Source organism: Vulpes vulpes, chromosome 11 (assembly GCF_048418805.1).
Source record: "Vulpes vulpes isolate BD-2025 chromosome 11, VulVul3, whole genome shotgun sequence".
Taxonomy (NCBI): Eukaryota; Metazoa; Chordata; class Mammalia; order Carnivora; family Canidae; genus Vulpes; species Vulpes vulpes.
Genome location: NC_132790.1, coordinates 14,459,249 through 14,486,669, shown reverse-complemented (window position 1 = coordinate 14,486,669; position 27,421 = coordinate 14,459,249). Strand labels below are relative to the sequence as shown.

At 53.4% G+C, this 27,421-nt stretch overlaps 1 protein-coding gene across 14 annotated transcripts in view; it reads left to right on the top strand.

Annotated features, from left to right (window-relative positions):
• LOC112927059 (F-actin-monooxygenase MICAL2) overlaps positions 1-27,421 on the top strand; it is a 136,402-nt gene that overhangs the window by 104,220 nt on the left and 4,761 nt on the right. For 3 of the 14 annotated variants that reach the window (XM_072725646.1, XM_072725643.1, XM_072725644.1), the window contains exons 15-24: positions 6,719-6,787; positions 9,797-9,946; positions 11,596-11,718; positions 12,728-12,946; positions 13,148-13,249; positions 14,463-14,588; positions 19,188-19,250; positions 24,037-24,144; positions 25,217-25,403; positions 26,514-26,602. In XM_072725646.1, the coding sequence (XP_072581747.1) occupies positions 6,719-6,787; positions 9,797-9,946; positions 11,596-11,718; positions 12,728-12,946; positions 13,148-13,249; positions 14,463-14,588; positions 19,188-19,250; positions 24,037-24,144; positions 25,217-25,403; positions 26,514-26,602 (1,236 nt within the window). The remainder of the gene's footprint in view (positions 1-6,718; positions 6,788-9,796; positions 9,947-11,595; positions 11,719-12,727; positions 12,947-13,147; positions 13,250-14,462; positions 14,589-19,187; positions 19,251-24,036; positions 24,145-25,216; positions 25,404-26,513; positions 26,603-27,421) is intronic. The other 11 variants (XM_072725647.1, XM_072725648.1, XM_072725645.1 and 8 more) reach the window with 4 other exon arrangements.

Sequence of the window (27,421 nt, the reverse complement as noted above, 5' to 3'; positions counted from 1 at the left end):
CCAGTGGTCACTTTTTCCGCTGAGGTCTGCGCTCCCTGGAACATTGCAGCCTCTGGGCTAGCTCCAGGTGTGGGCATGGAATGCTCTTCCACACCCTGTCTCTAGGAAGGGATGGGCCAGCAAGGCCAGGCAAGGCATGGATGATGGGCCAGCAAGGCATGGATGATGTCTGGGGAGGGCAGGTGTGCAGGTCCGCTGGGCTTTTCAGCAGAGCTGCTCTGTCCCCTCTCTGCTCCCCTGAGCTGCCCCGTTCAGAGGCTCTGTGTGAGGGCTGCATGACCCACCACACAGCCCACTGAGTGGAAGTCGTCTTCCGGAGACTAATCATAGGCTTGGTCCACCCCAGCCCAGCTGTTGTTCCTCTAAGGATCCCTGCTTCGGGCTTCCCCATCCGAGCAAGCCAGTGCAGCCTTCCTGGAACCTGTCTGACAAAGACATTCAACGCCTTTCTCTGTCCACCTGCTTTCTCCCACCGCTTAGCCCACAACTGGGAACAGCAGGGGCAACTAGAAAGGATTGTTTCAACCTTTCACTCACCACACCTCTGTGTACAGAGTGAGGGAATTGAGCAGTCTGGCCAGCGCTGGGTCTCGTCGTGGGACTGGTCAGCAAGCACAGCCGGGCCCCCTCCAAGGGCTGCTGGGTCCTCACTCCACTTCCACTGGCTCTGCTAGAAGATGCAGGGGGCAGTGGGTAGGCTCTGCCGGGCCTGGCCCTGGCCGAGTTTGAACCATGTCCAGTCGCTCTCCGGGCTGCGCCCACGGGCTGCCCATCCTCAGAGGGGTCCAGGCCCTCCCACAGCTCCATTTATGTCTAGGATTTACCCTGCTGTTTGGATAGGTAGAAAGACTAGGTCATTGAAGTGTTTGCCATGGACATTACTTGTCCTCTTTCTTCTCAGACTGATTGCTTCCTCTGGGCAGGTTGGCGAGTCAGTAAGCGCACTGGGTCACATTTTGTCTTCGTCATCACTGAAATGCCCCGGACACTGTCCGCTGGTCAATGTTAGTGCAGTGATCGGCCCGCACACAAAGGCCTCCTCCCCGTCGACCACATGTCTTCCTGTATCTGGATACGTTTTGATTTGGGGAGCCCATTTGCCATGCTCTTTGGTCGTGACATTTCTCAGCACTCCAGTTTCTCCCAGGATGGGCATGGATGATGTCTGGACAGGATACTCTGAAAACCACACACACAGTGGCTCCACCATAGTTATACCCAAAAGGTAGCAGTGCAGTCGGGCATGTGGCCCTCAGCACCTTAGCTCGTGTACCCCGATGGACTGGAGATGCAGGCTAGGCTGTGCTCGTGTGACTACACCGTAGCATGCACACACCATCTGTATACGCAGATGCATCTGCATCAACCTCATCCCCCATTCCCCAGCTCTCTCTAACTTTCAGAGGCGCGTCTTGGTGGGGGAACTAAGAAGCCTGTGTTTGTTCACAGCGTGGCACCTTAGCCTGGAGAGGGTCCGTTGTTCTCTGCCGAGCCAGTCTCGTGGCTCCTTAGCCTGGAGAGGGTCCATTGTTCTCTGCCGAGCCAGTCTTAAAAATATCTCTCTCCCCTGGTTTTCCCCATTGATGTTAAATTGTTGGCTCATCCCTCATCCCCGAGAGCATCCAGATCCCAACCAAAACTGATTACCTTCAGGCAACATAAAAGACTTTTCCACCAGCAAGGACCTTGTTTCCTTTTAGAGAAGGTAACTTTTCTATCAATCTGCCAAGAGAGTTGTCCCTTGGGTGAGTGGTAAACTGTTGAGTTGACCGAGTAGCTCTGAAAACTGAGAGCCCATGCCTGGGCAAAGGCAAAGAGCTTTGAGATTATATTTCCCTCTTTAAAAGCCCTCAGTCTGCCTCTGATCTTGAAAGCATCAGCACAAAAGCCTGTGACATACAAAAATGGCTGGGGACTCCAGATCTCTCGTCATGATATGTGAACATGCATGGTCTCTGTCCTCCTGTGTGTGTGCTCTCCTAGACCTATGTCATAGAGGTAATGCCTGGATTTATGGCCACTTCAGTCATTGCACACATGACGTTACATATAGACTCAGAGTACCTGGTCTTTGTTTCCCCCATTCTGAGCCCACTCCTTCAAGGACAACACAACACGAAGATGGTACTTGTCCATGCAAAGCCCATCCCAGAAGCCAGGTTGGTGGCCCCAGGGTATCTATCCTCTCAGCTGGCTGATTGTGACACAGCTTCCCCTCCAGCACTTGTCCTGGGACAGCAGAGTTCACAGAGCATGGCTCTTGTGGGTGTCTGGTCTCAGCAGTCAGGGTGCCCTGCCCAGCTCTCCTCTCCTCACCCCTCCCACACAAACACTTTCCAAAGCAGCCAAGTGCATGAAGTAAGGAGGTGTCTCCTCCTTCCTGATTGACCCAGTGCCTATTTGATGCCGGGTTCTCCTCTCGGTGCTGGGGGGAGAGCAGAGAACAAGACAAGCAAGGACCTTGCCCGAGAAGGCTGCTCTACAGGGATCGTCTGAATTCCTGTCTCCTTCCCCAGCTGCTCTCACAGAACCCCCATCCAGCAGCCAGAGCTCCCCCACTAGGTTTCTAGCACTTCTCAATTCAGAGAAGTGAAGAAAGCCCTGGAGAGTCAAGAGCACAAGTCCCAATACTGCCCAGCTGAGCTAGCAGAGGGCTTTCGAGCTGCCCCGCCAGCCCCTGTGATTTGCAGGCTGATCTCTCTCCTGTCCTCTGTGCAACACAGCGGGGTATTCTGGATGGGAGTACATTAGAAGCCAGGCGGACAAATGTACATTTAGATCTGCTGGGGATTTGGCACATGCTTGAACCTCTCAGAAGGTCCCTTTGCTTGTCTGCAAAATGATTGCAGTCGCATCAACACTGCATTGCACTGCATTGCCAAAAAGACAGCATGAACAGATGTGTGCTGCAGGTCGGAGCACCTGCCCGGCCGTGTGGGAAGGGCTCCTCAGATGAGTGCTCCTGTCCCTTTAGGAGTACCGATTCAACGAAGATGCCTCTTTTCGGAGAAAATGAGTCAAAGTAGTGGGATAGAACACTTTCTGCCCTACAACCATGGCCAGTGTCCCACCTTACAGTGTACAAAGCAATCTCATGTATAGCTCATTGTGTGCTCCTTGTGTTCGCTTTTGAGGAAGCCAGGGAGTGTATTCTCATCCCAGTTTTAGAGAAAGGGAATCTTGGCTGTGGGGAGATTAAACCACGATGTCTTACAGGTGGTAAAAGTCAAAGTCCGAACTAGAATTTGCATTTCCTAATTCTATTAACTAGCATTAACCTAAGTAACGGTGCCTAACATTTATATAGCACCTTACAAGAAGTGTTTTATGCCCATGACTTCATTAATCCTTACAATAAGAGCTGGGTGGTATATCTAGGTGAGGAAATAAGAGATAAGGAAGCTGAAATCAGAGAAATTAGGTGATTTTCCTAAGGTCACACAGCTGGGAAGTAAGTCACGTCAGAACTTGAACTCATAACTCCTTACTACTACTCTGTTACCGAAGAAGAGAAGAGTTCTCTTGCCAGCGTCACTGGCCATCTTTCTAAATATCACTGCTGCCTCCCCCCTCAACCAAGCCATTGCCTGCAACCGGCTCATCTCTCCTCCTGTGCCCCAGATCTAAATTTCTCCAGGGTTAGGCTACGTTAGCTAGTTAAATATAAAGGTGGTTTCCTTTGGGCTAAAGTCACCCAAAGTCGGGCTTTATGAGGACATGGTTATCTTGTACTGATCAAATAAATAGATTAGCAAGTGTATCTCTCTCTTTTTTTTAATGGGGACACCAATTAATTTAATAAATGCCCTCTGGTGTATGGACTCTTGCGGATCATTGGGAAATCATGAAAACGTGTTCCTAGGGGACAGATGGGAAAAAATTAATAGCAAAAGAAAGTGAGCTATTTCTGTATTTTCATGTTCTCTCTCGCTGGGCACGATAGGTATTTTCTTCCTTCTTGTATTGCGTTCTCTGTAGAGCAAAATAAAGTCTAAGGAGATGGGGGGTAGTAAGGCAACGTTGGCTTGCAGATAGAGAGATATACATAAGAAAAAATTAGGTAAATCCCTAATTGAGTTTGAGTTTCTCCACTTTTCTGTTTTAACCTGACTTTTTAGCTGAGAATCAGTGCTTCCAGGATAAATCCGTAAGGAAGAGTAGAGACCGTTTGGGTATGTGTGTTGCTAACCTTTCATATAGCCTGCGTTTTTTATTGTCCCATGGATCAGCCTGAGTCAGAGGTGTGGAGATCGCCCCACCCACTTCTTTGATTTCCCCTGAAGGATCTGGGGTCTTCTCAGGTGCTGCTCCTCAGCACACTCCGTCCCAGGAGCACTTCGTGTGAGCCTGTGGCTAACATACTGGGTTTGGATCTACACAGGCTTTGATGTTGGAACAGTCAAGCCCCGAGCTGTTGAATGCAAAAGAGAGAGTAGGATGTGTTGCTCTTTGAGAGAAAAGCCAAGTCTTCATTTAAGGTGGAGACAACAATCACACACACACACACACACACACACACACACACACACAAAAACTCCAACTGAAAACCCTAAGATTATGCATGCAGTGTTCTTGTTGGGTAGGACATCCTGTACTTTCTCCGGCCCCAGTCTCAGCCAGCAAGCCATTCACAGGCAGTGGAGCTGGGACCCCAGACAGCCTGGGCCTCTAAGACCCAACATTGTTGAGAATAAGGTCATCTGTTTCTCTTGGTGTTTGCCCAAGCATTTGGGTTGAAATCATTTCCATTCACAGAATAATGATTTATTAGGAGCTGAGAAAAAATGTTAAATGGAAGGCAGGGCCCTTTGATCTGTTCTGTGCTTGCCTGAACAAGAGAAGGGTCAAATTTTTGAACAAATATCAATGACTAAACTGTGATGAATCTTCTCTTTGAAAATATTAAAGATACTGGTAAATGTGGGAAGAGGGCAGGGGTGATGGGAATACGGACGCAGGGGAAGCAGGTGCTTTCTGCTGAGAGCAAGTGGGTACACAGTCGTGTGTGCTAGGGGCTCCGAGTAATTGCAGAACAAGCAGAAGGTAAAAGATCCTTCCTGCGGCGCAGCAAAGGTAGGAGGGTGGGGCTAATTGGGCTGGGCTCCAGGGGGAGAGAATGGCCAGCACCCCTTCCTGCTGCATGGTCAGTGAAACAAAGACTGGGGTAAGCTGGCCTGCTCTGGGGGCCCTGAGTGTGGAGGAGGCTTGGGGGCGGAGGGAGGTTCCATGGCCCTCTGGGAGCTGGCTTTTGGAGAAGGCCCCAGCTGGGGACCAGTGGCCTAGGGTCCTGGTAGTCTCACCCTAAGCATCTTTGCTGCAAGCAGTTGTGCTCTGGAACTAATTGGCTGTAAGGCAGTTTTGCTGTAAATGAGAAAAGCGTGAGAAACAAAAGATGGACATTCATTAAGAAGGACACAATGAGACACGGAAAGCAAATAACAAAATTTAAAAAGTCTTTATTGTGAAATACAAAAGATTCGAACACATGCGGAATATGTAGTGTAGGTTCACGGCAACACTCACTGTGCAAACAACTGGCTTCATTTCGCAGATTGTACCTGTGCCCTTGTCTCGGTCGCCTTTGGTTCATACTATTATATATTTTTTTGCTTATCGATTCATCTCCATGTTCAACCTCACACACTTTCTTTTTTCACTAAACTTTGTTCCTTCATTAAGAGTAGTACCAGGGGTGCCGGGGTAGCCCGGTCAGTTAAGCGTCTGACTCCTGATTTAAGCTCAGGTCATGATCTTAGGGTGGAGATTGAGCCCCACGTTGGGCTTGGTGCTGGGTGCGGAGACTGCTCAAGGTTGTCTCTCCCTCTCTCTCTGCTCCTCTTCCCCTACTCTTTGGGAAAAGAGAGAGAGAGAGAGAGAGAGAGAGATTCGTTTTCAAGCACTAGGATGCATATTTGTGACTGAGCTTTATGTTGCATTGTGAACACCTTCCACCCTGTTTGCACTTGGCATATTGTCACATATCTGCCAATAGATAACCCAAAGTTAGTTGGGAAATGTGGGCTCAAAACTCTGCACCACCGTATAGACCATCGTGAAGGCTAAGATTTATGTAATAGCAAAAGGCAAGTACTGTGCCAGGGGAGAAATGAAACCAAGCTGTAAATAATTCTGCTGGGGAAACAATAAATCAGAATGGTCCTGGACCAACACAGCTGGATGGTCGCCATAGTTTTCAGACCATATCTGATGCTCCCTTAACGCTGATAAGATATCATTTACTGGCATTTGCAACAGTGACCCAATGGCAGATGTCATTTGCCATCAACCCCCTCGACAGCTGACGTGAGCCCCAGGAATCCCCGCCTGTGAAGTGGTCTCCTTACGGCAGCATGCTGAGGGGCATCAGCAGGCCTGGCTCTGATGCTCTGAGCCCGGGGTCACGTCGACCACAGAGACAGCCCCTGCCCTGCCCGTGTCACGGGACTCACTGTGCTTTGGGATGTTTCAGAATGATCTTTGGGGATGTGATTCCTACCCCTTCTGATAGAACCCCGCCGCCGCCCCCACCCCTCGCCCTAGGTTCGGGGTGATTGCATTTGCCAGGGTGCAGGCTGATTTATGTCCATCTGTCTCCCGGGCTGGCAGCTGGCTGCAGGCAGGGTGGCATCGGCCCGGCCAGCCCTGTGGCCTCAGGGCTGTCGGTGGGACCCCACCCCTCGCTGGCCCTGAGCTCACCACGCTTTCTTGGCCGCTGCAGGTGGACACCCAGACTGAAGACAACGACATGAACAAACGGAGGCGGAAAGGCTTCAACAACCTGGACGAGGTGCGTGCACGCGGCGTCAGTGTGAGCAAGGGCTCTTGCCTGCCGGCCAGTGGCCACACGCTGGCCCGTCCCCTTCCCCTCCCGAGAGCCACTCGGTTCCAGGCCTGGCTTGATGGACAAACCGTCGGGCTCTGGGCCTCCGTCCGCTGCTTCCTAGCAGGCACCTGGAGAAACGCCGCCTCCGGGGCTGGCCGGCTCTCGGCTGTGTGAGGCGATGATGCATTTGAAATGTTTGCAACTTCTGGCAGGATTTCTAAAGATTAACTAAGGGGACGTGTACACTGAGCCGAGCGTGCTCTCGGGCACCTGTGCTAACCAAGCGTCGCCGTCAACAGCGAGGAGTAACCGGGCACCAGCAGTCGCCCTAGGCTCCCAGGCCTACTTTCCACCTTGTTTCCCGCCCCTGCCGTCTTGACGGCACAGGTCCCGGTGCCCACAAGTGCCACCTTCTGGTGAAAGCCGAAAAATACAGGCTACTTGGTCAAAGTGAAGCACCCACGTCCCTACAGATGCTGGTTCTCAAAACTGTGACCTTTATAACAGAGAGAGCTACAAGGCCCATCCTGGGTGGAGGGGAAGCTGCCTGTTGCTTACCCCATTTTCTGGAAAGGGCAACGGGGCGCTCTGATAACCGAACCCTGGACTTCAGTGCACGTCCAAAAATGCGCCCAAACACATTTTATCCAATGAGTTCAAATCACCTTTGTCCAAACCTTTTCTGGAACCTCTTTGATCTCTTCAAGAGCCCTCGCCTCTCCATCTCTTGGTGCTAGTGTGAGCAAGTGAGGCAGTGAGTAGGGAGGTAGTTGAAAGGAGGAAGCAGAGGCTGATGACCAGGGTGGGGGAGACCTCCCAGTGTCCTGGCTCTCGCTTTAAATGCCTGTGATTTGCCTCTTCCTCCTCCCTAGGAGAGTTGCTGTGATGCACAATGTCTCAGGTGGAAGTCTGCTCCTGCCTTTCATCCGTGGCTTTTTTTTTTTAAGATTTTATTTATTTCAGAGAAAGAGAGAGCACAAGCAGGGGGAGTAGCAGAGGGAGAGGGAGAAGCCCCAGTGTGGGGCTCCATCCCAGGACCCTGGGATCACGCCCTGAGCAGATGCTTAAGGGACTAAGCCACCCCACTGTCCGTGGCTTATCTGAGAGTGTGTGTCCTCTTTCTGTTGATGGCTGCACAGGAGTCAGAGTGCGGGGAGAAATCGGTTCCACCTGCCCCTTCTGAGATGTTTCTGGGCCGATCTGAGCCAGCTGTTTTTCTAAAGTCAGATTTAACTAAGCAATTATTCTTTCCAAATTCTTGCTATTCCATGTTGGGAGCCAGGCACCCGCAGCCTGAGCGTCAGCCTGTGAGCGTCAGCCAGCAGTGGGTTAGAAATGCATTGTCAGGGCCCGCCCTTGACTGATCTGAATCTGCATTTGAAAGAGACCCAGAGTGATTTGTATGCACATTAACATCTGAGAAGCGCTCGTCTTAGAGACCCTCCCCAGGGCACGGGTCCTGGCTGACTCTGTCCTTGTGCAAACGGGGACCACTCCAGTAAACTTAGCCTCTTCCACTCCAGCCTACATTGGTATGCAGTAGCCTTCCGCACTTTGAAGTGGAGAGTGACTCTCTGGTCTGTGTTTGTCCAACACTTCAGAGTGGCTGTGCATACAAGGCTTCCCCTGGGGCTACTCCTCTTAGGGAATCTTAAAAAAAAAAAAAATCAATTGACCTTAGCTTGCCTCTTCCCATGACATTTCTGAGTGAACACATCTTAGTTGCCTTGAGAACATCTGTTCCTATGAGAAAGATTCATGGCCTCCTTGAGAAAGCATAGTGCCCACCGATAGGATGGTGGCATTGCTCCTCGGGCCTATGGGAACAGGTCCTTTGGTAAGGAGAGCAGACATTCAGTGAACACCGGTAATTTCCCAAGCTTTGTTTTTTAGCAGATGAGCTAAAGAGGTCTTACATAAAACTCCATTTTGTAAAAACAGCACAACCAATTGATCACAGCCAGCATCTCACCACTCAACAGTCACGTTGATACCACATGCCCAGGCACGTCTCTGCTTTGTAGCATCTTCTCCACAACCCGTAACCCCAGTCTGATCTTGAGAAAACATCAGTACCGACCCACAGCCTGCGAGGCTCTGTACAAAATACCTGACGAGTCTTCCTTCAAAATTGTCCGAGTCATGAAAGGCAAAGAAAGATGGAGAAACTCTTACAGATGAGGGAGATGGGGCTAAATGCCATATGAGACCTGGGCTGGTGCCCTGGAACCCAAAGGACATGGGTGGGAAACTGAGGTAGTCGGAACCAAGTCTCAAGCTTAGTTCATAGAACCGAGCCGGTGTTAATGTCTTAGTTTTGATGACAGCACCACGATTATTCTAGATGCTAACATTAGGTACATCTAGATGAAAGGTACACAGGAACTCTCTCTGTGCTGTGTAACTTTCCTGTAAATCTAAAATTATTTCCAGATTGAAAGATGTTTCTTTAAGATAGCGACCGCAGAGCAGGACTGGTTGGGGTTGGGAGTGGGGCACAGAGGAGAGAGGAGAAAGAAGCCCAAAGCCTGTGCCTTGCCTTGACGCCCCCACCCTACTTCCCTCATCCCCCCTACTCTTCACCTCTGGCAGCCACATGGTGTATTTGGAAAACTGTCTTGCTGATCTACTTCATTATTATATTTGACTTTTGCAACAACCAAATGAAGTGGGTTATGTTCCCCTTTTACAAATGAGGAAACTTCAGGGAAATTAAGTAAATTGCCAAGGTCAATGGGCTGGGAGGTGAAAGAGGCCATTTTCAAACCCTGTCTGGCTCCCAAGCAGGTGTGCCTGTCCTTTGGGAAGACGTGAGCATCGTCTCAGTTGGCATCACCTGCTGCTCCTGCCGTACTTCCTCGGGCCCTGGCATCCTTCTTCAGGAAACTGGTCCGGTGTCCTAAGTCCCCAGGTCCCTTCCTGCTATCTGGGTCCCGGCATCCAACAACCAATGTGCTCATTTGGCCTTTGCAGCCTTCAGCCTATCCCAGACGGAGCCTGCGCTCCTGTCCAGAGGATGGCAGCGGCAAAGAAGCTGGGAGCCAGAACAAAGTCAAGTCCATGGCAAGTCAGCTGCTGGCCAAGTTTGAGGAGAACTCTCGGAACCCCTCACTCCTGAAGCAGGTGAGTCCTGTCAGATGCTCACTGGACCTGCCTTCCTGGTGACCAGAACCTGCTGAGAAGCCAGCAGAAACGTTCAGGCTAGTGGTGGATTTCAGGTATGCCAGCCAGGCCTGGCTCAGGTGAGGCTGGGGCTCCTTCTAGATCAAGAGTCAGCAGACTTCTCCAGGAAGGACCAGATAGCAAATTGAGGCGAGAGCAAATATTTGAGGCTTCGGGAGCCATCCTGTCTCTCTTACAACTACTTCATCTCTGCCGTTGTAGCAGGAAGGCAGCCGTGGACAGGCCTTAAACAAATTGTGTAGCTGTGTGCCAACAAAACTTAATGTACAAAAACAGGCAGCAGGCCAGCTTTGGCCCGAGGACCGTAGTTTGCTGATGCCTGTTCTGCACTGGAGAAGAAATCCGGAATTTGGTTTTACCTTGTAACCACGACTTGATTTGCGGCCATCCTTGAGATGGTACAGCGTAAGGGAGCTTGAGAGACACTGGCTGCCTAGGAGTCTAAGTCCAAAGTGAGAAGCCCTGTGCAAACCAGGGGAAACTGAGTCACGGGTCTCAGCTCCGTGGGGACCAACCCCCCAAGTGTTCTCTGACGTCTCCTCCTCTGTGTTCCCTTGGGTCAGGCTGGTGGGGCTGCTGTGTCTGAAGGGGAGGGGGGCGCTGGGAGGCTGAAGGAAGCAGAATGCCGTGGGGCAGGCTGCACACCAAGCTGATTGCTCTCAGACTCTTGACTCCACGGTCTGCACTGCATGGTTCATTTTGCTCCCCTGAATTCTTCTGGGATGCCGCTGTCAAAGGACAAAAGCTTGGGACAAGGGGTTTGGTTCTTTTTTGGAGAACACCTCTTCTTTTTTTTTTTTTAATTTTTATAATTTATTTATGATAGTCACACACAGAGAGAGAAAGGCAGAGAGATAGGCAGAGGGAGAAGCAGGCTCCATGCACCGGAAGCCTGACGTGGGATTCGATCCCGGGTCTCCAGGATCGCGCCCTGGGCCAAAGGCAGGCGCCAAACCGCCGCGCCACCCAGGGATCCCGAGAACACCTCTCCTAAGTCAGAATCAGGCTCCTCTCAGGAGGAGGACAGAAAACAGGCAATCCTAAATGTCTACCTGGTGGACCATGTCCCTCCTGGACAAACACACCTTCCCCAGGAAGCCAAGTTTTTGTTGTTTTTTTTTAATCAGGGGGGCCATTTTCCTGAGACTTATAATTTTTTTCCTCACTTGCCCCTTCGAAGTCCCCAAGCGTCAGTGAGGGTTCTCTGCCATCAGAAGGAACATAGCATCCCCGTCATCTCGTGTGCAGAAAACTGCCATTTCCAGAAGGACTCCAGGGCTGGCCACCTTGGCTTGGCATAGGCTCTGGCCCAGCGCCCCAGGTCTGAGCCAAAAGCAAGGCCTCCCTGGGATTTACACGTTGTCCAAGAGAAGGGGACTCCAGGACTTGCTGTTCACACGGACAGAGAAACAGGGGTTCAAGTTTCCCAGCTGGGCCCGGCTTGCAGGAGCTCAGCCCGCATTCTCTCTGTTCTTGCAAACTCTCTGCCCACCTCTCCTGCTCTCCTCCCTCCAAGTGTCTCAGTCTGACTCACCTTTTCCTTCATGTTTCCTGCGGCTGCTTTTTGGGACTCACCTTCCTCCTCCCAGGAATGCCGTGTCTCAGGGATAGGTAAGCCTGTCCTGCGCATTTCCTCTGACCCACCTGTTAACTCTCGCTGCCCCAGGCCGGAGGAGCCCACACCCGGCCCATCACCTCCTCTGAAAAGGCAGGTAGGGCTCCTTCCAGTGGACCCTGTCTTGGTGAAGTCAGAGGGGACTTTGATCCAGAGGGGGGGGTCCGTGGCTCTCTGTGCACCCCATGTAGGGCTGATTGTAGATTCGCTGGGAAGGCAGACCCAACGTATAGGTAAGAGTAACCAAGTCTGCAGCATCTTGAAATAGGTGCCAGTCAGGAGTGTCCCTCTGCCCGACTTGTTGCTTGGGTGGAAACAAGCTGCACCCCATGGGGTGTTCGTGCGATGCTCCGGGACACTTGGCTTTGTTGGCAGGCACTTGGGTAGGAGATTTCTAACTAGGTGGATAAGTGACAGGGGCGGTGGAATGAGCGCAGGGGGTCAACTGAAGGGGTGAGGCTGGCGTGTGGTGAAGGACCTCCCCGGTGCCCAAGCAATGAGGACCTGCCCGGGGCCCGGGAGGCAGCTGGCAGCCTCACACCAAGGCTTTTTCCAGCTAGCATCTCTGGGTTTGGAGTTTGAACAGAATCACTATTATTGAGCGTGGTATTCAGAAATGTCCAGCCAGCAATTGGAACATTGTGTCACTCCCAGGTGGTGGAGGTGAGCGAAGTCAGTGAGGAAATGTTGCAGAGATTTTGTGCCCGTGTGCATAAGAATCACCTAGCGAGCTCTTTCAAAAATATCACAATCTGGTACCCAGCCCCAGACCAGTTGACCTGGACTCTCTGGGGGCTGGGTCCAAACTTGGGTGACTTTTTCTAAGCCCCCTAGGTGACTTCTGGGTGCAGCTAGGACCGAGACCAGGCTTGTACAGGTGTTGACCCGGTGGGTCTGGGGTGAGGCCCGAGACTATGGATGGTTCATGAGGATGTCAGGTGGCGCAGAGTCGGTACCTGCAGTTAGTTGGGTCTGTAACTCACAGTGGCACCGGCTGTGCCCTTTGTCCCTGGTCCTCGTGGGAATTGCTCGTGGTGCGGGCCGGGGCAGAGGGTGTATGAATGGGCCACAGTCGGGAAGGAAGCTTGATTTTCCTTCTCTCCCAGTTCCCTTCCGTGGTTGTGACGGGGCACGTGCTCCGAGAGCTAAAGCAAGTGTCTGCTGGCGGCGAGTGCCCGAGCAGGCCCTGGAGAGCCAGAGCCAAGTCTGACCTGCAGCTGGGTGGGCCAGAAAACACTGCTGCCCTGCCTCCCACCTGCCAGGGAGCGCTGGCCCTTTCCGGGGTGCTGCGGCGGCTGCAGCAAGTGGAGGACAAGATTGTCCAGGTGAAAGCCCCGCTCTTTGCCCTGCCTCTGCCGGGGTTTGGGGCGCCTTCCTTCCCTCCTCTGTCTCCTCTGCCCAGGGTGGGTTCCTTCTCATGCTCTTCACACCCTGCCTCCCATCCCATCCTGCCACTCTCCTGGAGGCCAGCACCATAGTCCCTGTCACTGTCTCTCTTTCTTTCCCATCTCTCGCCTTGCCTGCAGAAGAGGGCTCAGAACTTGGCCAACAGGGAATTTCACAAAAAGAACATTAAGGAGAAGGCGGCTCACCTTGCCTCCATGTTTGGACACGGGGATTTCCCGCAGGTAAACAAGGGGCTCCCGGAGCCCCCCAGGAGCCCAGATGTTGGCCGTCTAGCCAAGTGGCCACAAGTCGGTCTCTGGAGCTTCATTTCCTCCTCCCTCCTCCTTTTCTGGCATGAGGGGCTATTGACTTTCTGAGTCACTCTAGAATTTGGGCTGGCATCTAAAAAAGACTCCAACGAGCAGGTGCAAAAATACGTAGATCAGTCATGACAAAGGGGAGGCCAAGATAATCACATAGGCTCAGGTCAAAGGAAAATGTTACGAGCAGAAACGTATGCTGTTAGATCTCAGACAGGTCTGAGTAGGCGCTGAGCTTCCTGAGAGCCACTGCAAAGAAGGAAAGCTGGTCAGTGGCAGGAGTCCCATCACAGCTCCCTAAAGCAAAAGCATGATGTTCTGAGGCACCCTGGAGATCTCTCCCCCGGCCCCGACCAGGGAGATCCTGGATGATGAGCTAAGTAAGCATAGGCTGTAACCTGTGCTCTGCGTTTCCGAAAGGCAGCATCAGCCAAGAAGAATGGCTTTGCCTTAGAATGGGAAGCGCGGCCCTCCGCAGGCCAGGTACTTACCTAGAAACTTGCTGAAAAGGAGAGGGAGTGCCTGGCAAGGAGAGGGAAGGGTTGATAACGAGGCCCCCCAGTGCCCGTGCGTGTCAGGTGCCCCCTCGCTTGCAGACAGCCTGGTCTCCAGAACGTAACTCCTCTGCTGCTTTCGCTCAGTCTCCTCCAGACCTGTGTCCTCTGCTAACTGGGCAGAGTCATTGCCACGGGAAGGAAGTTTTGCATCTAGTTCATTTCTGGGTCCCAGGGGGCCATAGAGGCCCCCTGCTGTGGCCATCTGCCCCACCGTGGCCCAGGGTTCTCCTTTCCTAAGGTTCCAGCTGCTACTTCATACCAAGCTCCAGAGTGAGAGCGTCAGGTGCTCGCTCTGGTATCCATCCTGTGGCAGACATACGCAGGAACAGGACGGATCCGCTCCAGCTACTTTGGTGTGACGAGGGAGCCGGGGTAGTTGTAGCAGCATGCAGGATTTCCAGAAGCCAGACAGTCCTGCTGGGCTCCAAAGACAGAGGCTTCTCTTTTTGTCCTGAGACACCGTCCTGGGTTTCTTTCCCCTTCCCTGAGTGTGTAGGCCTGGGCTACACTCTGGAGGCAGGCGCCAGCCTGCACTTCCCGGGGATAATCACAGTTTCCTCTGTTTCTGTTCTGTGCAGAATAAACTACTTTCTAAAGGCCTGTCTCTCACTCACCCTCCGGCTTCTCACTCCTGCCTTCCGTCTCCCGATCCAGCCGCTGCTTCCTCTCCATCGACTGCTGACTCTGTTTCTCCTGCCAGAAAGGTAGTCATCCTGAGCAATTAGCTTTCCCCACTCCCTGCATGTTCTGAGACGTTCTCCTGCTCTGCTTGACCTGCGCAGACAAACATCTGGAGCTTGCTTTGGCTGCGATGAAAATGCGTTAAGATGCTTTACAACAGCCCTGGATTCGGTGGTTTCTGTGTTGGAGGAAGCAACAGAGTGGAACAGGCGGCTCACGAAAACTTGTCAAACGGTGCTGTCCGTGCAGCAAGCGTTGCTTGGGCGCCCACCATATGCCACCGTGTGGCAGATGCCAACACACGGAAGGAGGGTGGCACAGTTCTCTTACTCCAGTTGGTGACAAACAGCACATTAGTGTAGAAGTGAGCAGCATTTTCCACAGGAGATTGCCAGGATTTGGCTGTTTTTGACCTAAGAAAATGGCAATTCCACATGGCGAACCTCCTACTTTTCGATACCATCCATTAATTCTGGAGGATATAAAGGGCAAGTGTGTAGGAACCCAGAGGGGAGAAGCCTGGAAAGGATTCACAGAGGAGGTGATTCAGGAACCAAGTGTCAAGGGTTACATGGAGGGGGAAGGAAGGGCAAAGGTTTTGGGAAGGTCTGGCCTGTGCAAAAGAAGGCAGACAGGGTTTGTGCGAACGGAAAGAAGATTCCGGTGCAACTTGCTTTGAGAATAAAAGTATTTATGGGAATGTGGAGGAGGAAGGCGGAAGTCAGCCCACTCTTCATATTAAAGAGTTTCATTCTGTCCTCTTAGAGCCACTGAAGCCACTGCTTTGTGTTCTGGAAGGATGACTCAGGTAGCAGCGCTAAGGTTGGCTCAGAGGAGGGCAGGAGGTGGGAAGCTAACTTTAAGTAGATCGTGACATGCACCCTTGAACAGTGTTTAAATTGGGGTTCTGGAGCACTTTTCATGGTTTCCACTTGCCCGCCTGTTACCAGGTATGCTGAGAACCAGGCTGGGGTGGGACAGTGGTGGTCTTGAGGAAACTTGGCCCCTGGAGCGGCTGAGCCTAAAAACGAATGTGTAGCCCCCTTCTTTAGCTGTTGCTCGTGAAGTTGGCTTTTGGTCTCTTCCTCCGACCACATCCAGTCTGCCCAGCTCCCCCAGGCTCATCTTGGTGCGCAAGGCTGAGTGTCCTCCATCACAGTTACCGCTCGTTGGCTTCTGTGCTGTTAGGCTGAAGCACAAACCAGCAACCTGCCGTTGCCTTCGTGAAAAATTAGGAGCTGCCTCTTGGTTTGTGCTTGGGACCCTCACTGCTGTGGGGAGAAGGGTACAGGTAGGGTCTCCAAGAAAGGAACAAGGGACATTATCAGTCCCACCCCATCCATGATCCCCAGTGTGGGTATGAAGCATCCCTGGAAGGGCTGTGGGAGGTGACATGGAGCTGATGTGCAGCGCCGCTGAAGACAGCCATGGCCAAGAGGCCAAGACAGGCCCCATCTTGTTGCGGGTCAGCCACTGGTCAGCCTTTTGACCTTAGGTCTCCTGACCTGTCTGAGCTTCTGTATTTTCTCATCAGCAAGAGAGTGACCCCTGGCTCACATAATACTGAGCTGTCTAGGTGAGGACTGGCATTTTGTCATCATGATCACCAAAGCTCCAGAGCAGCCATTTTGCCCAGGTGCTTCCTGTTGTGGCGCCCTTGGCCAGGTGAGAAGGGGCGAGGGTGCCTGGGCACAGATGGGCAGTGGCTGGTGCTCTTGGCTGGGCAGCCTGGCCCACACCGTGCTGCTCTGTGGCCCAGCCCCTCATTGGCTGGCCCTGGTCGGGGTCCTCTCTAGCCTCTGCCTTTCTTTCATGCTCAGGGTGACCTGGCTTGAGGGCAGAGCCGGGGCAAGAAAAGCCACCATGCTTTCCAAGTTCCCTGACTTGGTTTCCAGTAGGTGCTTGAGGTGCTGGTGAGAGGCAGTCGGCCCCAGTCTTCCCTGGCCGCCACCAGGGTCTGACGGAGACACTTGTCAGTAGGCATTTCTCCTGTCACATCATCATCATGCCCCACTGAGGCTCTCGGCTGCTCCTCCAACTGGCCTCTTTGAGCAGCTTTAAACCAACGTCACTCATTTAGCAAGCCAGCAAATGAACATTCAGTCATTCAACAAACATGTGTTAAACCACAGGCAACTCAGAGTCAGGCACTTTGGGCTCTTGGGATGTGCATCCGTGATCTAGACTTACACTCCTTCCTTGGTGAGGCTTGTGCCCTAGTGGGTGGAAATCAACAATCTTGTTAACATAGAGCTAAAGTATATAATACATCAAAACATAAGACAGTACTTCCTATGGAAAAATTATAGCAGGTAGCGGGGACCTGGCATGCTGGGGAAGGGTAGCAATTTTATTTTATTTTTATTTTTTTAAAAGATTTTATGGATTTATTCATGAGAGACATAGGCAGAAGGAGAAGCAGGCTCCCTGCAGTGAGCCTGATGCAGGACTTGATCCCAGGACCCCGGGATCACGACCTGAGCCCAAAGCAGATGCTCAACCACTGAGCCACCCAGGCGCTCTGGAAGAGTAGCAATTTTAAATGTGGTTGTAGGGGTGGTTCTTCCTGGGAGAGAGAACTGAGCACGAGTAGAGCCACAGATAAGAAAACAAAGGTGCAAGGAGGAGACTAGTCCCCACGACTCCTGACCCTGGCCCAGTGTTCTCTGTACCACAGCGGCCAAGCATGAATGGAGGCCTTGTCAGAGGCACAGCTCAGAGGCTATGTAGCCATGTAGACCTCCACACCCAAGCACATCGAGAGCTGCAAATGGGATGGCCAATCCCACACCCTCCACTCCCCCCCCACAGCTTTATTCTTTATTTCTGCCAGGTTGTAGTCGAACAGTGACCCCCCCCCCTCCTATTTTTCTTATCCCATCTCCTTAGCCAGCCTTGGCCATCAGGTGATGGTGCGATTGGGCCTATTAATTGCAGGCTGATGTGCCTCTCATAGTGTGGCTGGGAGTGAGTGGAGGGCTCTTCGAAAAGGCCACTCTGGGACACTGGGCAAGTCCCTTACCATCTTGGCACCTTAGTCTCTCTGTAAAAAGGACCTAGTTTGGCCTCAACATTCACAGCGCCCTCCAGATCTCACTGTGAAGCCATTGTAGACAGGAGTGAGTGGTGAATTTCCAGTTTCCAGCAGTCTCAGGATATTGCCAATGGCCTTGCAACTTCCTCCACACCCACCACCACCACTTTCCCTCTCTCTCCTGGACCCCACCCTACTACTGACTTAACACTAGGTTTTGTGCATACAGAACCTGGCAGGGTGACAGCCTCCTCTGAAAAGAATTGGCTGCCCCTTGAGGTCAGTGACAACCTGGTGACAAACTTCATTCTGTCCTAAAGGGACAGAATCTCTCTCTCCCCCATGGAGAGAGCTTGAGGTTTCAGTACTTCTTCCCAGCTGATTATGGGCTGCTCACGTTACCCAAGGACCTAAGAATTGCCTCCATTCAGGGAAGCCAGAGGAAGGAAAATGTACTTGGAAACTGATGTTTAGTCCTTGGCAACCTTGAGGCAGGCCTTGTGTCTCTCTTCCTGCCCTAGAGCGCTACACTCCAATTCTGAGGATCCAGGGATAATCCCCTCTGCATGGGAACAGACCTAGCTGGACTGGGATGGGGCCACATGTTACTCACGGGGATGCAGACTTGGGACACCAGTTCTGAGAGATGTGGCCAGGGCTGTGTCTTCAGACAGCCCTCTCAGGTGGATTTTTTGCTTTAAGATTTAGTGATGCTGCTGAGAGTTTGGCCTGAATGGTCCCAGGGCATATTGAGGTCCTCTCATTTAGGATCTAGATCCTAACCCGAGTCCTGTCATTCAAGGACCCGACTAGGGATCACGGCCACTCCTATGTCTCCAGCATTCATTCGACTCCTCCATCCCATCAAACCGGCCCACCTGTAGTGTTTTCAACCCCCCTATCAACCATTAGTTAACTCCTTTTTTCAAGCAGGGAGGCCCCAGCTGATTCGGCACCGGGCATGGCTGCTCGCCACTTGCCAAGGCTGGTGAGCTCTTGCAAGAACAAGATGGTGGCTGAGTGTTTGAGCAAGGGGAGCTGTGGTTTAAGTCATCCTGGGTTAGAAGAGCAATGTGCATTACAAAAGGAGCTTTCTCTACCCCGGGGTGTTTGTTTTAAAACTGGATTTGCAGGGTTTACTGGAGAGATTTGCACATTAGAGGGAAGCTAGGTGAGTCTTGTCTGGGCACTATGTCTTCCTTTCATTTGATCCAAGGCTAGATCTCAAGGCTGTGCCCAACCTCATTGTCCTTCTCTTTGTTCCTGGGATAGGACTGCCTTTGGAGGTGTCCTGTGTGCCTCCCAAGCCTGGGGGATTTTAATTTGCAGAGTGCTGGTGTGTGTCAGGGAAGCAGGGTGCTCACCGTGTGACCTTGGAGGAGTTGGTGGACCTCTCAGCACCTCAGTTCCCCAACCTATAGAAAAGAGGTGACGGCAGCTAGCCCTGATGGTGACAGGAATAGTGCAGTGACCTGGCAAATGTAGAATGCCAGAAGTGTCCAGTCAACGTGCTCTCTTTCCCCAGCGGAAGAGAATTCCAGGAGAGATCTTTTACCTGAAATGCATGTTGGTTCCTCTCTTCCTAAAGGCAAAGAAGTCGCCTTCAGGTTTCCATTTCCATCCCAGCCACTTAAGAACAGTGCGGCCTCAGGTGAGTTAGAGCCTCTCTGAACCTCAGCTGCCCCATCTGCGAAGGGGGATTATGAGACCCACCTCGCAAGGCTGTGCGGGCCACACACTTATGATCACAGCACGGTGTCTGGCACCAGGGGATGCAGGTTGCAGACGTGGGCGCCCACGGGGAGGTCACAGCCCCAAAGGGCTGCCCGAGTCTCAGCTCTGTGGATGTCATTTCTGGACCCCCTCAAACAGGGTCGTTTCAATCGTTGCCCTCTCTCGCTCTTGCCGTGAGTGTATCACTGGGCACCCAGGCCCACAGCCTATCCTCCAATGTTTCTTCCATAGGGACTCCTCAGAGGGGAGTGTCAGCCCGAATGGGCCCAAGAGACTTCCCCTGGCCCTGCCTTCGAAGCTTCCCCTTCCTGTGAGCTCTCAGCTTTGAGGCTCGCCGTACCCTGCCCAAGCTGCCTGGGCTTCATGATGTTCGCGGCAGGCCAGGTGGCCCAGCTCTGTGGTGGAGCAAAGCCTGGACATACCTGGTATTCTTGGCTGAGTTCCAGGCCTGAGGGGGGATCCAGGTGGGCCCAGGGACCTGCTTCCTCCCTCATTCAGAGCAAATACCCTGTGCCCGGAGTATATGGATGAGTAAGACCCAGTTGTGACATCAGGGAGTGCAAACCAGAAGGGAGATGGGTCAGCTCAGAGCTGGGCGAGAAAGGCTCCTTCATGTGTAGCCAGGGACTGACTGTCATGTTCTGAGCTCAGAGCGCCAGGATTGCCTCAGGAGGGCCTCCTGGTGGGGGTCCAGCCATCTTCCACAGACTCTGGGGATGGTTCTGGTGACAACAGATACGTCACCATGTTTGAATCTGAGCTGACTCATCAAAGAGAAGCCGGTGTGCTCATCCGGGGTGGGCCGTATTGTTCTTATTCGTGCAGAGGAGGGAACCCGAGGAACCCAGAGTTTCCCAGAGTGAAGGCCATCTCAGAAAGGAAAAAAGAAGTCCTAGAAAGCTACACCAGTGGTGGTGCTTTGGACTCACCATCTGCAAAGTGCTTCTTGGGAGTCCTGTACCATGTGAGGTGTGGTCTGGATTCCCTGGTGACCCTTTTTTGCAACCCTGCAAGGATGGCAATGGTCTCCCCATTTTACAGATAAGGAAGCTGAGGCTCACAGAGGGAAATGGTGGATGTGAGATTAATCACATGTAATGGGAGATAATGGCCCTCCAGAAATGTCCAGCTGTTCCAGCTTGTTCTAATTAACTAAAAAATAATTAGAATTCAAAAGGGGGAAGAAGGTAATAAGAAATACTCCAATTCTTCAAAATTATAAGAATATTGAGAGACACATAAAGGTTTGGAAAAGCAGCCCCACAGCCCTCCAGAATAACCAGTTCTTTAAAAACTAGTCACTGGGATAGGATCATTTTTGGCCAAATCCTTTCATTTGAACAAACTCACCCAAACTATAAACTCTCCTCCTGACCAGCCCTCCAGAGGAACATATATGGCCTGCCTTTCAGGGCATGAATCTCCTTGTTGAGAACCTCTGGATCTCATTCTGAGGTCAACACTAGGATGAGTTTTCTGGAAGCTTCTCTACAAATTGATCTCTATCTTAGGATCCCAAGATAATTACCAGGAGCCTGGTTGTGTAGAGCAGCGCTACTCAACGTGTGGTCCATGGGCAGGTACTGGTCTGTGACCCAATGAGCACAGCAAGTGAGAGTGAGCATTAGACACTCATAGAGCAATCTGACATTGCCACGCATCCAAGCGCGTGATCCTATTGCCAATAATTCACTTTTGTTATGTCCTGAAATACCAGGTCACAACAGATTAGAGATTTTTTTTTTTTTTAAAGCAAAATCTGGTCATTTACCACTGACAGTTTGAGGAGAAGTGAGCTAGCACATGTCTGGCTGGTCATGTCTTCACTCTGCTGAGCCATTAAGGCATCCTGTTGATAAGAAACAGAAGAGAACCCATAACCCTCAGGGCAATGTCTGCCCCCACACTGGTCTTTGAGGTGGGCTTCAGGGCCCCCCCCCATCACCTCTTGAGATGAGTTCTCCATCACCTGGTCTCCCTGTGACCTCTCCAGATAGTCCAGTCCACTTCTTGGTATTGGCCAGTGGTGACTCTGGATTGGTTTCCATCAGGTGGGGAAGGGCACATGGGATTCCCAAAACTCTCCTTAAGGGTGCTTTTGTCATTCTTAGGGAAGCTGCTGTAGTGGGCTGGGCTGTGATTGCAACTGGGAGAAAGACCAGGCTTTGTCTTCATCCTAGATTACCTGGCCAGGTGACCTGGGCAGTGCCCTGTCCTGCCAGAGCAACTGAGCAAGCCCATGACTGCAGAGATGGGTCTGGTGACACCTGCCAGCAACCTTACAGCCCTCGGCATGCTTCTGTAATTGCTCCTTGAGTCAGGATTGCATAAATGCTCAGCAGCACAAAGTGCTTATTAGCTAAGTGGTTAATAAGGTCCCATTAGGGACTTGTGTTTAAAGCCTGGAAAGTATAGTCCAATCTCTGCTAACTCAAGGGAAGCAATAATTGCACGTGGGTATCATGGCATCACCATGGAGTCTTTCTGGGAGAGCGCCTTGGAGCCGGTTCACACACTGAGCCACTGGAGACAGCCACACAAGGGCAGTGTGGGCAGGGAGGTAAATCTGCCCTCCTGTCGTCCCTCCCTTCTTTGTTTTGATATAAACCCAAAAAATACTGGGTATTCTACAACCCCTTTGTAGAAAGGGGCCTGGGGAGTGGGGGCTCCCAGTGGGGGTGGAACATCCGGCAAACAGTGGCTTGTTGTCCTGAGCCCGTGCACCTGAATCTTTCCTAGAAACAGGAGCCAGGTTTCTTGGCATTTGTGAATGGCCGAGAGTGTGCTTGGGAGCAGAATCCTCATCTCTCCCAGGCTGGGGGAGCTCAGGAGGTGAAGTGGGTCTGGAGTGACTGCCTTGGCAGCTATTGCTCCCAGGAAGGGGACAGACTTCGTGAAGTCTGAGGAGCTCCCAGCTGTCTGAGCCGTGGGGTCAGACCCCCTGCTTGCAGGGCCCACGGCCTGCCACAAGCCCCAGGAGCCCCGCACGTGGTAGGGGTGACTGTTCTCAACTCGCTGTTAGCGTCAGGGCTTCCTTAATGAGAAAGGGAGCAGGAGCCTCCCGGGGCTGGTCACTGTCCCCAGCCTGCTTGGCGTCCTTCCCTCTCCTTCCCCCTTGCAGTGGCTGCACTGTTGCTGGTCTCAGGTTCTGAGGCTGGGCCCTGCTACCGGGCGCTGGGGGCTGCTGCCGTCACTGTGCAGTCCTCCGAACTTCCTGCTTTATAGTTGAGGCTTCCGTAGGAGATTAGAGATGCGGCCTCCCAGGAGCAGCCCTGGGTTTAGACCGAGGGCCTTCCTTCAACCACGCACATCACTGTAGTTTGCTGTTGCGACGACTACCGGCCTGTGCCACTCTTCTCTCTGGCTGCACCTCCCAGAAGCTGGAGTCAAAGCCTGGGGAGGGTCTGGAGCCTGCCTTCCTCCGGGATCCTGCAACCAGAGACGGTGCTTACAGCATCTCTTACTGTGGCATTTGCCTCCCTGAAGAGGAGACGGCGGTGGTTTCCCAGGGATGGCCTTTCAGAGCCGGTGGGAAAGGGGGAGCAGGTGGGGTTTGCCGGGGGTGTCCGTGTGATTGTGCAGCGTCTACTTGGGCTGTCAGCTCCACCCCTGCCCTGGCTCCAAGACCCGTGGATGGGGATCCGGGCACTCAAAGGTGGGTGTGGCCGTCACGCCCTCCGGAGCACAGGCACCTGCCACTGGCCAGGCAGTGGTGCCCAGGGCCCACGTGGAGCTGACCTGCCAGCACCAGCCCGGGGCCTCTGGCCACTGCTGCCCAGAGCGTATGGCGGAGCACCCATCCTGTTGCCTCCTCGCTCCCATTCCAGTCCCTGCTTCTGTAGGCCTGGGGGGCTCAGGTCAGCACCATTGCTCCCCAGGGACATGGGGGCTGCAAGGCAAGCTGGGACCTGCTGCACTCAGGAAGTGGGGAGGGAGGAGTCCAGCTCATCCTGGCCTAGCCCCGCCAAGCACCAGGCCCTTGAACACCCATTCTTTCCCTCAGTTCTTACCACTCATCAGAAAGGCAGGCATTATTTCCCCCATCCTACTAAGTAAGGAAACTGAGCTCAGAAGTTGAGTTTTGTGCCTCGCCTCAGAACTGGTTCACGGTGGAGCTGGGGTCCTAACCCTTCCTCCCGGTCTGGGGGGTGGGGGTACAGCAGTCCTGCTCAAGAAGCAGCTGAAGCAGCAGCTCACAGCCCTCCAAAGAGGAGGGATCTCTATGGGAGGGTGGCCGCCGGTCAGCTGTCTGTTGGTGAGGTCCTGGTTCCTTAGGGTGTGAGAGCACCCGGGCTGCGGGTCAGGAGACCTGAGAAGAGTTCTGAATCGTCCGTGTATTTGCTAAGTGGCCTGGGATAGAGCCCTTCCTCTCTCTGGGATTCACCTTCCTCTCTCTGGGATTCACTCACCCCATCTGTGAACCAAGAAACTCGATGTGAATCCCGAAGGCCTTGCACACCCATGGGGCTAGTTGTACAAGTCACCCGGCCCACCCAGGCCCCAGGGTTCCATTTCTGTCCTTCTCTCCATCTCCAGAGTGCCTGCCGCCCGCTCCAGGCTGGTTTGGCCTCTCCTGGGACGTCGGGTGCTGTTTGCATGTGGGTGTGGAGCCCTGTCCCACATCCAGCCTGTTTGCGCTTTCCTTCCGGTGCTAACTGGCCTCTACCTTTGTCTCTGTCTCCTCTACCTCTGCTCTTGGGTAGCTGACGGTAGGGAAAGTGTCCAGCGGAATAGGGGCTGCAGCTGAAGTCCTGGTCAATCTGTACATGAATGATCACAGACCTAAGACCCAGGCCACCTCTCCAGACCTGGTAAGGACCACACCCCTCAGCCTATACCCGCAGACACCGGCTCTGGTCTCCCAGAGAGGATGGCCTGGCCCACCCGAGGGCCCCTTCTTATGGACAGGAGACGTGAGAATGGGGTAGACCAGAGCCGAGGTTAGACGGGGGTGGGGGGGCTGTGTTTTCTGAACGACAAACCCCACTCGGCTCCCCTATGGGTCATTGCACAAGACAGAGCCTCTCACCTGCTGTCTGGGGCTCTGAAGAGCACATCGAAAAGGCCGGGCAGGCCACTGGCTTAGTGAGGCATCCCTTACCGTTGGCCCTGGGCGTCCAAAGAGGCCCTTTTGCACTGGGCTGAGAATCCAGCGACAGAGAGATACCCTTCCCTCTGAATTCTCCTTTCTCCAAACAAGGCTGCCTGCTGCCATCACCAGCCATTTGACCGACGCTTCTCTTGGTAACCTTTGGACACGTCCCCCCAGAGCCCCCCAGGCACACCCGCTGCCTGGCCCTCACCCTCCTCCCTCGCACTTAGGAATTTGCCTGGCAGCCCCCGGGGGGCTAGAGGGCACCGCCTCTCCCTTTCCTGCAGTTCTCTTGAGCCGTTTGGATGCCACAGGCTTTCCTTGCCTGGCCTAAGTCATTGCAGGAGGACTGGGGTGTGGAGGCGTTCTTTCGGGGACCTCACCTTAGGCCCGGGCAGCACTTCGTCCCTGGGGCGGATTCCTGGAGACAGGTCGCTGGGCAGGCATGTTGATGAGGGGTGCCCACTGTGTCGGATGGGGAGACCCCACCCCCGCACAAAACCCGAGCTGGCCTCCTGGGGAGGACCTGCGCGCCCCGCCCCCCCCACTTGCCAGTTGGCCTGCCTGGGAGCAGAATTAGCAGCAGCCCGAGAGGGACGGGGTCTGCAGAGGGATCTGTCCTCCCATCCCTCCCTCTCTGCTGCGGTACCCGCAGTGACATGAGCAGCAAACAGGAGCCCAGGAGGTCCCCACGATCGAGGCCGGAATTCCCGGGAGTCCCGGCCTCACGTGGTGAGAGCCCGTGTCAGCCCTAACGCCGGCGCTTCTCTCCCGCCACCCTGTGCCCCCAGGAATCCATGCGCAAAGTCTTTCCCCTGAACCTGGGCGGCAGCGACACCTGCTACTTCTGCAAGAAGCGCGTGTACGTGATGGAGCGGCTGAGCGCAGAGGGCCACTTCTTCCACCGAGAGTGCTTCCGCTGCAGCGCCTGCGCCACCACCTTGCGCCTGGCCGCCTATGCCTTCGACGGCGACGAAGGTAACCCTGGGGCCAGCCCGGCGCTCGACCCTGGTGGCTCTGGGACGCCCTGCGCTTCCCCAGGAGTGGGAAGATCCTGCTAGAGAGAGGAGGGGGCACCTCTGGGGGGGGCCCGGGGTGCTGTGAGCACCTGCTACGTGCCAGCGGTGGCACCTGCTGTGTACCGAGCGCTTGACATACGTGTCCTCGGCCAGTCTCCCCACCTCCCGTGGCCCCGTGTGGTCGAGAAAATCCAACCTCTGTAGCGTTGTCACACACTCAGCACCACACCTGGCTTGTGACCAGGGTTCAATAAGTGATGATATATTAATGTTATTTACAAAGGGGGTATCGCAAACGTCACAGTAATAACAGCCTCCCCCCCACCCCAGAAGCACCTGCCAGGATGCACCGTAAACCCACGTAACCGCGGGCCTGTTACCGAACCTCCTGGTCCCTCCGTTACCTCATCTGTAAGAGGAGGATAATCACAGGTCTTAGCTCATAAGGTTGTTGCGAGATTGCTCGCGTGGGTTAATTCACGGGGAGCCCACTATACTGTGAGTCCCACGTAGGTTTTTCCTGTTTTACGGTTGTTACCGTCCCTGAGATTACTGCTGTAGCAGCGAAGGAAGAAGGCTTCTCTGGAAGGTGTCCAATGGTCCTGGGCTGTGGCCAGTGGCCCAGGGTGTGCCTCACCTGGGTCTTTTCCTCCCCATCACTCCTGCCATCTGCTTCGAGCCTCTCCCACCCCCAGGAGCCCCAGGAAGGATCGGGAACTGGAAACGGTGCTGACATTCAGAGTTGCCCATTTTGCAGCCTGGCAGCTGGCCTTGGGAAGGGACTTGGCCTTGGTTTGCCTTGGGGACTATCTGAGGGCCTCAGCCCCATCCCTGGCATCCCACGCCCACCCCCCATGGCTACAGCCTGCCTCTTAGGCAGCAAAGGGTCCTGAGACCTCATCTCAACGCAGCTTCTTTAGGACAGGCGACAGACCGAAGTTCAAGGCCTCCTGGGCTTACTCCCGCTATTGGCCTTCTCTGCCCTAGACAGGGGCAGACATTGGCCGGGTACCACTGCTCTCATTTATAGGAGAAAACCCGTGTGTGCATGTGTGTGTTCCTTTTACAGGCAAGTTTTTCTGCAAGCCTCATTTCATTCACTGTAAGACCAACAGTCAGCAAAGGAAGAGACGAGCAGAGTTGAAGCAACAGAGAGAGGTATGCTTTGTCTCGAAAGTGCTGGTGATACAGGGAAGGTCCCCGGATGGGAGGCAGTTTTCGAGGGCCCCGCCAAGTCAGGCCAGAGTTTCTGTGTCTGACCCTGGAGGGACTGCGACCCCCAGATGAAGAGGAAAGTGTGTACTTTGCGGAGTGGAGGGTCCCTCTGCCTTAGCCTGTTCTGCCGGCCTCCGGGTTTATCCCATTCTGGAGGCCAGCTCCCCGGTGAGCAGTGGGGCTGGCTTCTCTGGAGCAGCTCGGGAGAGCTTTCTCATCTCCCAGGGATGGGACTATATGCCCAGCTGTGTGGAAACTACAGGGTCCCCCATGCCCGGGCCCCACGTGACCACAGTGTATGCAGGGGTACGTCCCGTGGGTCCTACCTCTCCCTAGGTTCTTGCCCCGGGTTCAACAAAGTGATGGCCCGCTGAGTGTATGGTGATAGCATCACCTCTAGTGGCTCTTAGCAAGGACCTTCTCTACCGCTTGATTCACAGAACCCTACCCCGTCCCCCTCAAGGACCCACACTCTTTTTGGATTATACCAGTAACCTAGGCCTAACATAGAAAAATGGGTAAATGAAAGAAGAATGTAAAGAAAGTTAAATCATCCATCACCACTCTATTCTGAGAAACTCATAACTAACAGTTTGTGACATTTCCCCGTATGATCGTATTTTTTTAAATTTTTTTTAAATTTTATTTATGATAGTCATAGAGAGAGAGAGAGAGAGAGAGGCAGAGACACAGGCAGAGGGAGAAGCAGGCTCCATGCACCGGGAGCCCGATGTGGGATTCGATCCCAGGTCTCCAGGATCG